The following is an 18,027-nucleotide window of genomic DNA, read 5'->3' on the forward strand; positions in this document are numbered from 1 at the left end:
AAGCGGGACAGTGGTGCGCAGGAGCAAAGAATTTTCAATAACCACCAGAGGCTTGCCCCAATGACAGCAACCGGTGCCCTGCCTTGGTCTGGCACCCCCGCTCACCTGCTCCACCATCCCGCCACAGCCAACGCCCGCCATGTTCCGCACGCGCCCCCTGGTGGTCAGCGCATGTCATAGCGACCGGTTCGGTTCCGCCGTTCGGTCTATTTAGCCTTTTATTATATAGGATACTAGAGGCCTGTTGCACGAAAAGATTCGTGCAATAGACCTTCCCTCCCCCTGGCTGCCGGCACCGGTTTTCCTCCAGCATCCGGGACCCAGGCCTTTGCTCTGGCCGGAGCTGCCTTCAAGCCTGAGCTGCTCCGGCTGGAGGCGCCTTCAGTCTTCGCTCCGCTGCTTCGCTCCTAAGTATGCAAATTAACCGCCATCTTTGTTGGCAGTTAATTTGCATATCTCGCTGATTAGCCAATGGGAGGTGTAGCGAAGGTACGGTCAATTACCATGTTTGTCTATTATTAGATAGGATTATATTTAAAACTTTAATCAATTTTGAGTTTAATTCTGTATATGGTGTAAGAAGGTGGTCTAGTTTCATTTTTTTTGCGTATATCTGTCCACTTTTCCCAACACCATTTCTTCAATAGACTATCTTTACCCCACTGTATGTTTTTCCTCATATATCAAATATTAATTGGCCATAAAGGTGTGGGTTCATTTCTGAGCTCTCTATAATGTTCCATTTGATCTATATGTCTATTTTTATGCCACTACCATGCTGTTTTGATTACTATGGACTTGTAGTGTAGTTTGATATCAGGTAGCATGTTTTTTTCCTCAGAATTATACTAGTGGCTATTCAGGGTCTTTTTTGATTCCATATAAATTTTGGAATTATTTGTTCTAGTTCTGTGAAAAATACCATTGGTATTTTGATAGCAATTGCATTGAATCTATGTAGATTGCTTTGAATAGTATGGGCATCTTAACCATGTTAATTGTTCCTATCCATGAACATGGTACTATATATGCTTCCATTTATTTATATCTTCTTCAATTTTTTTCTTCCATGTCTTATAATTTTCTAAACACAGGTCGAGCGATCGGGGCCAGCACCAGACGCTGGCAACAGGTGTGATTAAATTTATTTAATCTATCTCCTTGATTAAATTTATTCTTAGGTACTTTTCTGATGCAATTGTAAATTAGATTGTTTTTTAGTTTTCCTTTCCAGTAGTTCATTATTGGTGTATAAAAATGGAACCAAATTTCTGAATATTAATTTTGAACCCTATTACTTTACTGAATTCACTTATCAGTTCTAGTAGTTTTTTGGTGGCATCCTTTGGGTTCTCTATATACAGTTTCATGTCATCTGCAAATAATGACAGACAGTTTTACATCTTTCTTTCCAATTTGGATGCCTTTTTGTTTTTCTAGTTTCATTGCTGTGGCTAAGACTTGCTATGTTGAATAAAAGTGGTGAAAGTGGGTATCCTTGTCTTGTTCCTGATTTTAGCTTTTCCTCATTGAGTGTGATGTAAGTTGTGGATTTCCATATGTGGCCTTTATTATGTTGAGGTATGATCCCTCTATTCCCATTTTACTAAGAGTTTTTATCATAAATGGATGCTGCATTTTGTCAAGTGCTTTGTCTGCAGGTATTGATATGATCATATATTTTATCTTCCATTTTTTATGTGGTGTATCACATTAATTAATTGGCTGATATTAAACCCACCTTGCAATCCAGGAATAAATCCTACTTGATTGTGGTATATGATCTTTTTAATGTATTTCTGAATTCAATTTACCAATATTATGTTGAGGATTTTTGCATCCATGTTCATTGGGGATTTTAATCTATAATTTTCTTTCTTTGTAAAGTCTTCTGGTTTTGGAATCAGAGTAATTCTGGCATCTTAAAATGATTGGGAGCCTTTCGTCCTCTTGAATTTTTTGAATAGCTTGAGGAGAGATATTAATTATTATTTGAATGTTTGGTAAAATTGCCTGTCTAGTGTGACTCAGTGGTTGAGCATCAATCCATGAACCAGGAGGTCAGGGTTCCATTCCTGGTCAGGACACATGCCTGGGTTTCAAGCTGGAGCCCTAGTGGGGTGCGGGGGGGTACAGGAGGCAGCCAGTCAGTAATTCTTTCTCATCATTGATGTTTCTCTCTCTCCCTCTCCCTCTCTCAGAAATAAATTTAAAAAATTTTTTTATTTTAAATTCATCTGTGAAGTCATCCAGTCTATGACTTTTGTTTATTGGGAGTTTTTTTTATTACTGATTTGATTTTGTTGGTAGTAATTGGTCTGTTCAGATTTTCCGTTTCTTCTTTTTTTAAAGTTTATCTTTGTTGTTAAAACTATTACAGATGTCCACTTTTTCCCCCATTGACCCCTTCACTCCAAACCCCCAGGCCTACTGCACTATTTTCTGTGTCCATGGGTTATGCATATATGCATAAAAGTTTTTAGTTGGTCACTTTCCACCCACCCTCCCTTGTCTTCCCTCTGAGATTCCACAGTTTCTGGATCATTTTATTCATCAGTTTATTTTGTTCATTTGATTCCACATCTGAGTGAGATCATGTGATACTTGTCTTTCTCTGACTGGCTTATTTCACTTAATGTAATACTCTCCAGGTCCCTCCATGCTGTCTCAAAGGGTAAGAGATCCTTCTTTTTTACTGCTGCATAGTATTCCATTGTGTAAATGTACCAGTTTTTTTTATCTACTCATCTACTGATGGGCACTTGGGCTGTTCCCAAATCTTAGCTATTGTAAATAACACTGATATAAATATAGGGGTGCATATGTTCTTCCTGATTGGTGTTTCAGGATTCTTAGAATATTTTCCTAGAAGTGGGATCACTGGGTCAAATGGCAGTTCCATCTTTAATTTTTTTAGGAAACTATACTGTCTTGCACCAGTCTGCATTCCCACCAACAGTGTACTACGGTTCTCCTTTCTCCACATCCTCAGCAGCACTTGTGATTCATTTTGTTGATGGTAGCCATTCTGGGAGGTGTAAGATGATACCTAATTGTCCTTTTAATTTGCATTGCTCTGATAATTAGTGACTTAGAGCATTTTTTCATGTGTCTCTTGGCCATCTGTATGTCCTCCTTTTTGTTTTTAAATCTTTATTGTTGAGAATATTACAGATGTGCCCCTTTTTTTCCTCCATTGCCCCCCACCACCTGGTTTTCACCCCACCCCAGGTCTTCACCACCCTATTGTCTGTGTCCATGGTTAATGCATATATGCATATAAGTTCTTTGGTTAATCTCTTGCCTCCCTCCCCCACCCCTCTTCCCTCTGAGATTCATCAATCTGTTCTATGTTTCCATGCCTCTGGTTCTATTTTATTCATCAGTTTATTTTGTTCATTAGATTCCTTGTTCATTTTTTTATTTTAGATTTAATTATTGATAGATATGTATTTTATTCATATCTCTTCTTCTTCAACTGCTTTTCTGTTGCTGCTTTCAAGATTCTCTCTTTGTCTTTAACCTTTGGCATTTTAATTACGTTGTGTCTTGGTGTGGGCCTCTTTGGGTTTCTCTTGTTTGGGACTCTGCATGCTTCCTGAACTTGTTAATCTATTTCTTTCACCAGGTAGGGGAAGTTTTCTGTCATTATTTCTTCAAATAGGTTTTCAATATCTTGCTCTGTCTCTTCTCCTTCTGTCACCCCCAGTAATGCGAATGTTGATACACTTGAAGTTGTTCCCAAGGCTCCTTACACTATCTTCATATTTTTGGATTATTGTTTCTTTTTGCTCTTCTGCTTAGGTGTTTTTTGCTTCCTCATATTCCAAATCCTTTATTTGATTCTCAGACTCTTCTACTCTACTGACGAATCCCTATAAATCATTCTTTATTTCAGTTAGTGTATCCTTCATTTCTGACTGGTTCTTTTCTATGTCATTGATGTTCTCCCTAAGTTCCTTGAAGTTGTCACTAAGTTCCTTGAAGCTCTCATTAAGATCCTTGAGCAACCTTATAACCATTGTTTTGAACAATATCAAAGTATCTAGTAGTTTGCTTGCTACTTTTAGTTCTTTTTCTGGAGATTTCCTCTGTTCTTTCATTTGTGACATGTTTCTTTGTCTCTGCATTTTGGTTGCTTCCTTGTGTTTGTTTCTATGTATTAGGTAGAGCTGCTATGTCTCCTGGAATTGGTAGAATGGCCTTGTGTAGTAGGTGTCCTGTAGGGCCCAGTGGCTCAGCCTCTCCAGTCACCTGAGCTGGGCACTCTATGTGCACCTCTGTGTGGGATGTGTGCACAGTCATGTTGTAGTTGAGCCTTAATTGCTGTTGGCGTCACTGAGAGGAATTGACCTCTAGACCAATTGGCTATGAGGACCAGCTGTGACTACAGTGGAAGAGCTGCCATGCAGAAAACACCCCTAACAGAGCAGGACTTGCTTCAGTGGGGCTTTAGGGCTCACTGAGTCTGCCCCTGAGTGTGTCACTTATGGATGTGTAGAGTTGTAATCTGGTATGGTCTGAAGTTGTCCATTGGGTGTACTGGCTCTGATGCCTCCCGGGAGGTGTAAAGTCAGCCCCTGCCTGGGGTAACCCGGCAGGAGCCACAGACCTGTAGATGGCCACCACTTATTGATAGATATGGGGTATGCTGATGCCAGCTGCTGCTTTCTTGAGAGATTTTAGGAAAGTGTGAAGCCTAAGCCAGGACAGGCCAATTATATGAAAAGACCACTGCAAACAGCTTGGATAGGGCTGCAAATTGGATGGGGCAGGGTCTCAGTGAATCACCAGGTTGGAGAATCAGTGTTAGCCAGGCTGATGGAAACTCATATATGGCTGCCAGTCAGCTCTGTGTTGGGGGAGGTGTCAGCACAGTAACAGTGACCCCTTTGAGCACCCCTCTCTGGGAGAAAGTCATCCCCGAGTTCTTGCTCTGATGCTAGATGATCTAGTTCCCCCCTTTATGTCCCTGGATCCCCCCAAGCTGTTGTCCCAGCGCTGGAGCTCAGAGAAAACTGAACTGTGTAAGTTCATGCACCAGCCCTTTAAGAGGAACTGCTTGGGTCTCCAGCAGCCTCTGTGTCACACAATCCCTGCTGGTTTTTATAGCCCAAAGTTACGGGGGGCTTCTCTTCCCAGTTCTGGAACACTGCACTGGGGGTTTGGTGTGAGGTTGGGACCCCTAGCTCCTCATGGGAGGCCTCCACAGCCAACATATCCCTCTTGACTGGAAAAAAATGCTGCACGTGGGTGCTGGACCAGCCCATTCTGTGCCTCTGCCCCTCCTACTAGTCTTGGTGTGCTTTCTTCTTTATTTCTCTATTTGTGGGACTTCCATTTATCCAGGTTTCAGGCAGTTCTGAATGATGGTTGTTCTGTATTTTAGTTGTAATTTTGATGTTGTTGTGGGAGGTGGCATGTATCGCTGTTTACCTATGCCACCATCTTGGTTCTCTATATGTCTTCTTTGAAGAAGTGTCTATTAAGGTCCTTTGACCCTTTTTAAATTGGATTGTTTGTCTTCCTTTTGTTAAGTTGTATGAGTTTTTTATATATTTTGGAAATAACCCTTTTATCAGATGTATCATTGCCAAATATGTTCTCACATTCAGTGGGATCCCTTTTTGGTTTCTTTTGCTGTGCAGAACTTTTAGTTTGATGTAATCCCATTTGTTTATTTTTTCCTTTGTTTCTCTTTCCTCGGATATGTATCAGCAAACATATGGCTGTGATAGATGTGTGAGATTTTGCTACCTATGGTTTCTTCTAGGATTTTTATTATTTCATGACTTACATTTAATTATTTTATCCATTTTGAGTTTATTCTTGAGTATAGTGTAAGTTGGTATTTCATTTTTTTTGCATGTACCTTTCCAATTTCCCCCTCACCATTTATTGAAGAGACTGTCTTTACTGCATTGTATCCTCTTGCCTCCTTTGTCAAATATTAATTGAGCATAATGGCTTGGGTTGATTTCTGGGTTCTCTGTTCTATTCCACTGATCTGTATGCCTGTTCTTGTGCCAGTACCAGGCTGTTTTGATTACAGTGGCTTTGTAGTATAATTTGATATCTGGTATTGTGATCCCTCCAACTTTGTGCTTCTTTCTCAAGATTGTTGTGGCTATTCAGGGTCTTGTGCAAGTTAGATAGAGGAGTTGTCTCAGGAAGTCAGGGCAGAGCTAGTGGAGTTCACCTAGCTAATATAGATTCAGCTTAGGCTGTGTGCAGGGCGGGCTCAAAACAGGGATAGTGGTGGTCGTCCCTCCAGCCCTTGCCCTGAAGTCATACAACTAAGTTTCTCTCTGTATATCTGTGGCACTCCCCGATATACTGCCCTTTCATGAAGCCCAAGTTTAGTGCCCTGTGAGAGTTTGTGCATTGGCCCTTTAAGAGGACAGCCTTCCATCTCACTCAAAGGATGGAATCCCTGCTGATTTTCACAGCCAGATGTTATGTGAGCTTCTCTTCTGGCACTGGTGTTCCAGGATAGGGACCTGGTGTGGGGCAAAAGTCCCTTGCTTCTAAGGGGGGACCTCTGCAGCTGAAATATCCCTTCAGATTCTCAATCACCTGAGATGGGTGCAGGGCCAGCCTATTTTGCGTCTCTACCCTTCCTACAAGTCTCTATGTGGCTTCTGCTTTATATCCTTAGTTATAGGATTTCTGTTCAGCTATGCTTCAGATGATTATACAGATTGATTGTTCTATAATTGGGTTGTAATTTTGATGTGGTCATGAGAGAAGGTGAGTGCAGCATCTACCTATACCACCATCTTGACCAAAACCTAAAGGACTCCTGATTTCTAAAGTGCCTTTAAAGTTTTGCTTTCAAATTTAGACTTAAATTTATTTTGCACAAGCAATGCTAACACTATAGTTTTTAATTTGTGGCATTTTTTTATTAGCTAGGTGCTACTTGCCACTGACTTTAAAATTGTAGCTTAGGGAAATTATTTGGCTAAAGAAAAATTTTTTAATCCTACTAATACCAAGGTTTTGTGTTTCAGGTCTGACTACAGCCACATATCCTCCACCAGCAGTAAGTATGGTTTAAATGCTTGTTTTCAGAATTGTTTTCACGGTCCCTCAGGCGTCAGTCCCATCTATGCATGTAGAGAAGGTCATCTGTGTTACCTTGTTTTAATAGTAGGACTCACCAAAGGTATCCTTAACAATAATACATCTCTAACTCCAGCAGTGGAGACTTTCTCTGGAGAATTTGTTTTTACCTTGGCTGCAGGACTAGCTATGCCACTACTTTCCCTATGGAAATTCAGCCTGGGGGAACTAGCTCAGGCTTTATTAGCACGAATGCTTCTAAAACAGCGGTTCTCAACCTGTGGGTCGCGACCCCTTTGGCGGTCGAACGACCCTTTCACAGGGGTCGCCTAAGACCATCCTGCATATCAGATATTTACATTATGATTCATAACAGTAGCAACATTACAGTTATGAAGTAGCAACGAAAATAATTTTATGGTTGGGTCACAACATGAGGAACTATATTTAAAGGTCCAGAAGGTTGAGAACCACTGTTCTAAAACATCTTCTCTGAAGAATCTGAGGTAACCCATTCATTCAACAAACATTTATCAAATACCTGCTGAAGGCTAATGGCTCAGAGCACACTTATTGGATCCATGGGGTGGCCCCAACTCATCTGTTGGGCAAATTTCCTCAGAAATCATAATTATTATAAATGCTTAAAAAATGATTGGGACTATGTCTATAAACACATTCTGAGTACAGAAAAAGTTGCCTCTGTATTAAATATTAAATCACAAGTGTGAATCTATTTATGGGAAATTAGGCCTTGAACAATTTACAGTGATTAAGATCACTGTATAGAAGACCACAGTCATTCAGACTGATTAAACACTTATTTTAAAATAACAAAAAAAGATGTCTTATGGTAAAATCCTGATCTTTTTAATCAGGACAAAACAATTCAGTATTTATTATCTCACTATCCTGTTAAACTCTCAATTCTAAATAGTTCCCAATTGGAAACACACTTAATTGGGTTATTCTTTTTACTGATGTTCTGGCTTAGCTTTCCTTTGCAATAAGAGACTGTGCAGAAAGCTGTATATCTGAAATTATGTTTAGTGTCGAATTTCATTAGTTATTAGCATGGATACAAGGAGCAATTTCTGGTTGTTTCAGCCAACTGGAGACTCAGAATTGCCCCTTAGTTATTAAGAACCATTAGTAATAATGAGAATAATGCTTCAGTGATTTGCATTTACTCCCTGAAGCTTTTGCATTCCTAACATCAGAGCATGCTCTCTTGAGCTCTCAGTTTTGCCCAGAGACTATATTTTTTTAAAGAATGGTTTGTATAAAACACTTGCCCAAAGCCTTTTCTCAATTCGTAGCTCTCAAATCAGTCCTCTGGGTCACAACAAAGCACCTCTCTTGTTAGGGAAACGGGTAATTTGGTTTGGGATGTCTTCCTCTCCATTATTTTTATTGCGATCTCTGAGTTGGAATTTCTCTTAGTGCCACTGGGATCAATAGCCTTTATTACTCTTTCTTTTCTCTTTAAATATTCCATGATTTCACTCTCACTCTTCAATGTCGGGGCTCCTTGACAAATGAGGATGTATATTTATGTGTTTCATATTTTAATTAGGACATGTATCTAGCTACAGATAATAGAGAAAAATAAAGATTTAATAAATAGGAGTTTGTTTTCCTCTAATATTAAAACAAAAGAAGTCCAGAGGATGCGGTGCTGGTGTGGCGTAGAAGCTCCTTCGATCATTATTCTACACCATCCTTAACTTTTGGCTTCCATCCTCAGGGTTGCCTCAGAGTCACAAAACCACTGCCTCTAGTATAGCCATCACATCCTTGTTCTGGGCAGGAAGAAGGGGTGAGTGCATACAGGTGGCCCCTGGCTGTTTTTGCCCAATATGTGGCCTGGCCTGCATTTCCTCCCAGCCAGGAACATAAATCCTGGCCACACCCATACTCAGGAGAAGGCCCCTTACACAGTCAGTGGAAGATAATAGAGCCGACACTTTCTGAAAAGAAAACAAAATTGTTTAAGTCTACAGTTTTAAATCTACCCTTTAAAACGTAAGTTCAACAGAGCTGCAATAATAAAAAGTTTCTTCCAAGTAGATTTAAAACAGCATTTCTCACCCTGGCAGTGTAGCTCAGTTGGTTGGAGTATCGTCTCATACACCAAAAGATTCGGTTTCCCATCAGGGCACATACCTAGGTTGTGAGTTCAATCCCTGGAGGCAACCGGTTGATGTTTCTCTCACATTGATGTCTCTCTCTCTCTTTCTCCATTCCTCTCTCTAAAAACCAATAAGCACACAGAGCATTTCTCCACAAACTATATAAGCACACGCAGATGACTGGGTGGGGAGAAAATTACTATGTTTAGTGTCCATCCTGAATGCTTCCGTTCCAGGGTCACTCTCCCTTCACAGCTGACTTGGTGCCTGTGCCCTGTGTGACCAGTTCCCACTTGTCAGTCCTGGGAGCAGCTCCTGCATCTCATGGTCATTCCACTGTCCCCAGTCAGCCTCTCTCCACCCAATGGCTTGTTTCTGGATAATTCCTGATTCCTGACTGGGATTTGAGCATTGGTTCTGACCATTCACTGTTAAGAAATGAATTTTTCTATGTCTGCAAGTGGTTCTTACTCAACATTCCCATGATATTGCTTTCCCCATTTGTTCCTGAGTTCACAGGGACATAAATGCTCCTTGAGGAGAGCTAGGGATAGAGTCTGTGTCCCCACAGTTGGTTTTCATCCTTACCAAAATTGCCAGAAAAGCTTCCTCCAATAACACTAGTCACTTTGTTTAGTCGTCTTTTCCTTCAGCTGCTTCTTCATACTGCCTCCCCGTGATGTAAAAAGAAGAGAGATCATCACCAAGACTAAGTACAAGAGCAGTGGTGTAGATTTAGGGGTCCTATATCTTAGTCCTGGCTCCACCCTGAGGGAGCAGTATGCTCTCAGACAAGTCAGTTACCTTCTCTGGGCATCTGTTTTCTCCTCTGTGAAATGAGGCTAGATGCCCTCTAAGGACATTTTCAGAAGCTCCAGGATGCTAAGATGTGAATGTCTTAGAAACTCCCCTAAACAGAGAGAAGGAATGAAGGAAATAAAGAGAGGAGGGAAGGAGTCAAGAATTGAGGAATCTGTACCTTTTTTCTTTGTCCCCGAATAGAATCTAGGACAGTGATGGTGAACCTATGACACTCGTGTCAGAGGTGACACGCGAACTCATTTTTTTGGTTAATTTTTCTTTGTTAAATGGCATTTAAATATATAAAGTAAATATCAAAAATGTAAGTCTTTGTTTTACTATGGTTGCAAATATCAAAAAATTTCTATATGTGACACGGCACCAGAGTTAAGTTAGGGTTTTTCAAAATGCTGACACGCCGAGCTCAAAAGGTTCGCCATCACTGGTCTAGGATGTGCACCCTCTCCGATGGCCCTTAGCATTAATATCGAATTGAGGGCTGTTCAGACTGAACCTGAGCTTCTGTACTGTGAGTTGCTTGTAGTTGGTAGCAGTAGAGACATTATGGTGAGGGGCGGTTGCTGCTTTTTAATCTCCCTCCCCTAGAAAAAAATGGACAAGGTATGGGGCTGGGGAGGGCACATGGAGAGCCAGGCGTCCTGTTTTTCCTCAACCTCATGGATCATGGAATTGCATTACTACTGACTGTGTCTGATTTCACTTCCAACTCGGGGTTGGGGAAGTGGCTGAGGGGGCTTCTTTAATGGATGATTTGTTTTTGTGGGGGTGAATTTTTTTCTAGTTGCAACTGGTCCATTTGCTTTTTTAGATTGATGGGGCAGGCAAGTTTTTCATTTATGCTTCCTGCAAAGCTAAACACACTGTTAGCCCTCAGGAGATCTCAATAAATCATACTTCCCAAGGAAGACAAATTTAATTTAAACTCAGAATTTTAGATTGTTTGTCCAGAATCCTGATAAGAAGATCATGAAGCCACTATGTACACTTTGCATTCTTTTTTTTTTTTAGTGATTTAAATAAAAAGGGGAAGTTTTATAAACAGGATAAATGGAAAACAATAATTACTCCAGGGGAATAAAATCAACTGTGCCACATAATGCTAATGAAACTACCATCACGTATGACTAACTATTTACATTCAAATAAAGATTATAGTAGTAATCATACTTGGAGAACTACTCTTAGAAGATGTTGGGAGCCGAAACCGGTTTGGCTCAGTGGATAGAGCGTCGGCTTGCGGACTGAGGGGTCCCAGGTTCGATTCCGGTCAAGGGCATGATAAATGGAAAACAATAATTACTCCAGGGGAATAAAATCAACTGTGCCACATAATGCTAATGAAACTATGTTTCTAATTCTCTATCTCTCTCCCTTCCTCTCTGTAAAAAAAATCAATAAAATATATTTTTTTTAAAAAAAGATGTTGGGAGCTTTAAAATGCTATTTTTAGGAGTATAACATTTCTTGAGGATCTCTAGCCCCAGAGTGATGCCAATAGAAAGTGGTCAAAGAGTGAACTAGTTCTCTCTATTTGAGACTGCTATTTGCCCTCCTCATTTGTGCCCTAAAACTGTTCCATCTCAAAACTCAGCTTAGTCATTAACCGTATCTGGCCCTTATGAACTTTGGGGACAGCAGGAATGCCTTGCAGTTTTGTATCCCTTCATACTTTTCAAAGCACAAATGATAAAAAATCCGTTGAAGTGGCAGGGCCCTTGTCATTGCCCTGAGAAATTCTCCCAGCCTGAAACTGTAGAGAAATGGCCATGAAGAGTGTGTTCTGCGAATCTGAATTCAGGAGCAACTACCAACCTGTGCCAGAAAGACACACATCATGCTGGGTGGGAGTCTCTGAATCTTCTTTAACCTGCCCAGGCTCAGATTCCTGCTTTCCTATTTTTTTTTTAAGAAAGTTGGCTTTTTTGGGGGGTAGGGAGCTCAGGAACTCTTGGTGGGGCAGGCCCACCTCCTCTTCACCATCACAGGCTTGTAGCCTCACCGGATGGGACTGGCTCTGGGGATGGAGGCCGTGCGTAGGTGACAGCGGTACTTGATCTTGCGGATCGTGTGCAGGATGCTGCCCAGTGTGGCCGGCGCCCTGGTTGATGGTGCTCCGCATTAGGAGGTGGTGGCTTTCACTGGCCCATCTCCGCCACACCTTGGCTGCTGGCCGCTGGCTCCATGCCCACAGTCTTGCGGGGGAGGAGTTACAGGCCTTGCGATGATTGGGTTCCGTTGTACTCGGGTTGTTCCTCTTGATCTCGAAGCTGGAGCAGCTCTGAACAACCATCCACTGCAGGTGGGCAGGCACGTGGGCGGCAGCTCTTCTCGCTGCTGTGGCCGAGGAGAGAAAGCCTACCTTCCTGTTCCCCCCTAGCTTTCTTTTCCTTGTTTCTTGGCCTGTCTTTCCAGTGACTCAAGTGGCTTCCTCATGTTTTGCCTACATTCTCCCTGCTGGCCCCGAGCTTCCACAGCCCAGAAGTCCAGTGGAGTTCTGTCCCCTTAGGGTCAGCGACCTGCCTTCGAGGGCAGCCCAGACTAGGTCCAGGTGGACGCACTCTAATATCGAAGTTAAAAGGGTCAGGTGACTTTCAAATAGGAAAGTCGGGTGTCTTGGTTAATTGCAAGGCCCTGTAGCTGGTCAGAGCCACCATGGGGACTTCTCAGTTCTGCCTTGCTGTCAGGACCTCATTGCTTCCTAAAGCTGCCTTTTTAAACAGACATATCATTCCACATAAATGCTGTCTTCTCCCTTTCATTTCTCAGTAGTTTCACATTTCCTTGCAGTTTCAGGATACTGAAGAAAAATATGTTTTGGTTGTATCTTTGGCCACATCTGTGCTTCCCCTCAGCATGGAGGGAAAGATAAGCCCTTGTGATTTAATTTATAAATAAATGTAAGGAGCTTTAAAAGCAACACATTGAAAAGATATGATCCCATACTGAAGAATATGACTGATGGGGAATATTTGAATATATATGATCTGTGTCTCAATATCTAAGAGCTAAATTCAGATTTGGGATAATGAAATATTCATTATTTTCTTTCTGTTTTTATTAGAGGAGATGATACTTTATTTACAGATAGTATTCATTTTAGAGCCAGTTTTATCATGTCACTAAAAAAGGAAGATCAGGCCTGGCCAGTGTTGCTCAGTGGTTGAGCGTCAACCTGTGAAACAGGAGGTTACGGTTTGATTCCCGGTCAGGGCACATGCCCGGGTTGCAGGCTCGATCCCCAGTGTGCAGGAGGCAGCTGATCAATGATTCTCTCTCATGATTGATGTTTCTATCTCTCCTTCTCCTTTCCTCTCTGAAATCAATAAAAAAAATTTTTTTAAGAAAAGGAAGATCAGTATTTTGGAAGAGGTGGTAGTAGCCAATTAAACTTTGATCCACTTGTAAATTTCATAGTTTACACTTTATTCTGTGTACAGTACCTTCCTCATTATGATTTTCAGAGCAAATACTCTTTCAGAGTCTTACTCCATAAGATTTGGCAAAACTCCAGTCTATTCATTAACCCTTATGAAGAATAATTTTAGCCATTGAGCATGCTTAATTTTGTGATTAGCACATAGTTGGCAACTTAGAATATAGCCTTGTAAACAAAGGTAGCTATGGATAGTAATAAGGTCTTTAGGGACAGACTATACAAGTATTTTAAGTATCTCAGTTCAGGTCCATCACTACTTTTATTTTCTACTTCCTCAGTTTTCAAAGGGCTTATTAGTAATACTAATGATATTGTTTGATATACTCTTGTAAACCCAACAGGCAACATTAAGCAAATCAAAGCATCAGGGAAATGGTATACTTATTTCCAAATGGAGGAAAATTTAGGATTTTGAATTTCTACTCCATCACTCGAGCTTGGAGCACTTGAGTGAGCAACTTCCAGGAAATGAACCCCAAATAAGAACTATTTCCATTTTTATTATGTTTAAGATCATGTTTGGCACAACAGTCAAGTTCACATGCAGAACTGTTCTCAAAGGAGATTCAGGGTGAGGTGTGGCACAGCTGGAATGACCTTGCAACCCTAGCAGGCTCTTCAGGATCAGCCTTGTGTGGGATGATGTTGTCACGGACCTTTGTGACATGCAGCCATAGCTGCAGAGATCCATCACAAACCACTAAGATGTTGTACATGTGGATGGATCAATCTGATTTCCTTGTCTGATCTGTCCTCCTTTGTGGCTCTGCCTTCCAAAGTGACTGTAGGATTAAAGCTTTTACTCAGAAGTACCTTTCCCATTCCCTGGCAGGGGGCATATGGTACACCTACAGCTGCTGCTCCTGTAGCTGTGTGGGAAAGAACTTTTAGGGCTGCTTCCCTCCTCCTCGGAATGCTCTGGCCTTGTTCCAGCTTTCCCTAACTATGGAGAGAGGGCCCTGCTGCCAGCGACTCTTCCCATGCTCCTAAGCATTGAAGCTTTCTGTGGCAAGTGTGGCTTCAGGTTTGAGACTGGTATTCCTGGACCTTCCTCTTAGTGCTAGAGCTATTTAACTTATAGCTTATAGGTGACACTAATAAAAAGTCCTGACTGTGTTACTTTGGGTAGGTCTGGGAGGGCTAGTCACAGCCTGAGAACCACCAAATACCAGCTGGTGCAAGTCGGGGTATTTGCTCACTCCACATTTCGTCAGCTGCCCAGAAAAGGCACTCTCAGCCTGTAGAGCACATGAAGTTGCTACTGGAAAACTTGCTACTCAGTGTGGTCCAGGGACCTCTGCATGAGCATCAGCCTGGAGCTTGGTAGAAATGCAGGACCCCAGCCCTGCTCAACACCTCCTGAGTCAGGTGAGCTGCTTGTGCTGCAGTTTTGAGGAGTAAAATTGCTCTTAAATCATCCCTAGTAGATGAGGTTTATCCAGATTTTATACTTTTAGAGTTTAATTTTTAATGGTATAATTTGTAAACTCTAGGATTTGGATAATGTCTAGAGGAAAAATATTTTCACTTGATAAATATTTAAATTATTCTATTAATAATTTAAAAGAAGAAAACTGTGGTTTATCTTAAAACATGGCAATTGTCCTTTATCAGGCAAGCTAGAGGTGTTTGTTTAGGGCTTTTTTGAGAGGCAGGTGTCATGGAAGTAGCAAATGAAACCTCTGAGAAGAATGAAACCAGTGAAGCTGAAAGTGTAAGTGCATGTAGACTTGGTGATTTGGGTTTATATGTTCAGAATTATCTGAATGGGAACTTAAAAAACTAAAAAATATTACTATTTCATAGTTGATAAGAAAAAAAACAGTAACCAAAGATATGCGTCAGGAAATCAAAGGCTGAGGAAGTATACCATATGGACAACTCCTTTGATGCTTTGCTGCTGTTTTCAAAAAAATATGGTGTAGTCCTTCTAGCTTTAAAGATGGGATTTAATTGTGTGACTTCAACTACATAGAGGGTGTCTCTTTCTATCCAGGATATGAAAGAGAAATGAAAGCAGATTTCTTATACCATATTTTCCCTGAGAAGCTTAAGTGACATGGTCTACCAGGGTTGTCAGGACCCCCCAGAGAGGAACAAAAGTGAGAAGCTGCCACTGCATATTCCCCTGATATGCCTGGTGCTTTTCTCAATTTTAAATAATTATTATTATCCAAACAATGTATACTCAATATAGAAAAATCAGAAAATACAGATTAGCAAAAAGAAGAAAACTCAGAATCCTACCATCCAGAAAGAACCAATATTTATAATTTGGTGTCTACCTTTATAGGGTTGTTTTTTTCTGAGTACCTATAGTCATATAGACATATGTTATTATCAAAACATGGTATGGTAAATTTTTATAGTTTAATTTTCTCTTTTTTACTAAGTATGTTGTGAACATCTTTATGTATCAGTAAACTTCTGCAGTAGTTTGAATATCTCAGTATTGCATTAAGATCTTTCTGCAGCAGACTTTATTCACCAGTGCCCTATTGGTCCTGTAGGTTATGTTCACTTTTTCACTATTATAAACGGCATTGCCAGGAATATCTTTGTACTAAGTCATTGTTTATATCCTTCATCATTTCCGTAGAATAAATTCCTACAAGTAAAATTGCTGGCCCCTATGGCCAGCTCATACTCCAAAGGTACCATTTCATGCTCCCACCTCAGGAGGCAACATCAGCCTCAGCAAAGCCATCAGTGCTCTGCCAGACTTTGTGGGAAGTGTTCCCCGCTCCAGTAGACAATCTCTGTCTTTCTTCACCATCAATATTGTTGCCATTAATCTCTGAGGGGTGACATATTGGAAGTATTTGGGGGATGCTGTGCAAAAAAAACATTCGTATCCACTAAGGGGTACAATATTCAGAATAGACTAGAAAGGTGAAGAGGATCCCATCAGTCTTCCTTCCTTCTTTGTAAACCTTCTCTCCTTCCTCTGCATTTATTAAATTTGTTTTGTACAACACACTGCATATAGAATGGAAAGTATATTCCACCTGCTTCCCCTTTTATTTTTAGCTCACCCTGCCATCTTATGACATTGTTATTGGCACAAAAAGGTAGTGAAGCTGAGCTGTTCCACCTGTGCTTGGAAGACTGATTTTTCCTTCTTTGTAACCAGAATAGTTGTGAGAAATCTTTCCTTTGTCTACTATCAGAAGAATTGGGCTTCCTCTGCAGTTCCATATTTAACATTTCAGGCTTGAACATAGTTTGGCTAAAATGTGTGGGGATCACAGATAACCTAGACTCAGAAGTTGGAAGTCTTTGTATGGAATGGCATGCTTAAGGGATCACCATCAATGGGATTATAACATTTAATGCTATCCATGGAAAACTCTGTAAGAGTTTTCAGTCACATGCTCAGGTTTAAAACTAGAACCGCTATATTTCTCTGTAATTGAGCTGAACTTCAGTCTTGAGTAGCCAGCTCACCCCTGGCAAGTGAAGGCCCAGAGCTGCTATGCTCCGGGATCCTAGCGCCGCAGGGTTCAGCAGAGGAGAAGTCCATCGCATGATCCTTCCTCAGGAACCTCTGGCACCCAGACTTCGGTCAGGTCCCTTCCAGGCCTCTTCTTTCACCAGAAGCCCAAGGTGGACATCTCCTGAGCTGGAAGAGCTGCCCTTGCCCATCACACCTGCTTCTGCACTCCATTCTGTCTCCCAAACCAAGGCCTTGCAGTAGAGAGACTTCAAGAGTGTTTCTTCCACTGTGATTTTAAAAGTGCATGCATTCAGAAACTTGACTAATGGGTCTATCTGCCCCACACTCCCTGAAGCAACAAACAGCCCAGACTCTGCAGGTGGAGGGCCACAGGCAATAAGAAAATTGTGGGAAAGGGGAACTTTGGTTATTACCTCTGACATTCATCCACTACATCCTTTAGAACTTAAAATCTCCCGTTTTATGTTTTTTTCTTATATTTCTCAGGTGTGAACATCTTGCTTCCTCAGCTAGGCTGTGAGCTCTGGAAGGGACCATGTTTCCTCCTGCTTCGCAGTCCTTGGACTGTCAACAGGACTAGGCACTTCAGAGCGAGGGGCAGCCCAGGTGCAAAGGGGAGAGCCCCACATTGGGAGTTGGGAGATGTTCATTCTCTTTCTAGACCTGCCACTAACTGGTTGACATGGGCAAGTAGTCTGACCTCATCTGTAAAAGGAGGGGCTGGACCAAATTCCTCACCCGCCTTTAATTTCCTAGTCATGTTCAGTAAGCTTGTTCTTCAAATAGGCTGCATGGTACATATATTCTAAGGAAACATGGAAGCAAGGACCAGGGACTTGTCAGTGTCATATTCAAATTGGCAAAGCATTTGAATATTTTATTGAATTTTAGCTCCTTCCCCAAAAATGAGCCCAGAGGCTCCAGTCCCTCCATTGCTAACACTGATTACTCTGAATTCCAGGTATGCTTTATAAGCATATATGGTGTTTTTTTCCTAGGAGGGTTGTAATAGCGAATCATTGTTCATCTGATTTCTCAACATCCTGCTAGAATAAATCCCATTTAAAAATAAATGTTAATTACTGTAATTGTGAGGATTCCTCCTGCTAGCTCTA

The 18,027-nt window shown here is 41.3% G+C and overlaps 1 protein-coding gene across 2 annotated transcripts in view; it reads left to right on the forward strand.

The window, feature by feature from the left end:
- FAM124A (family with sequence similarity 124 member A) overlaps positions 1–18,027 on the forward strand; it is a 69,981-nt gene that overhangs the window by 12,667 nt on the left and 39,287 nt on the right. For both annotated transcript variants that reach the window (XM_006083560.3, XM_023748733.1), the window contains exon 2: positions 7,014–7,045. In XM_006083560.3, coding sequence (XP_006083622.1) covers positions 7,014–7,045 — 32 coding nt within the window. The remainder of the gene's footprint in view (positions 1–7,013; positions 7,046–18,027) is intronic.

The sequence above is a fragment of the Myotis lucifugus genome, unplaced genomic scaffold (assembly GCF_000147115.1).
Source record: "Myotis lucifugus unplaced genomic scaffold, Myoluc2.0 scaffold_7, whole genome shotgun sequence".
In the NCBI taxonomy this organism is placed as follows: Eukaryota; Metazoa; Chordata; class Mammalia; order Chiroptera; family Vespertilionidae; genus Myotis; species Myotis lucifugus.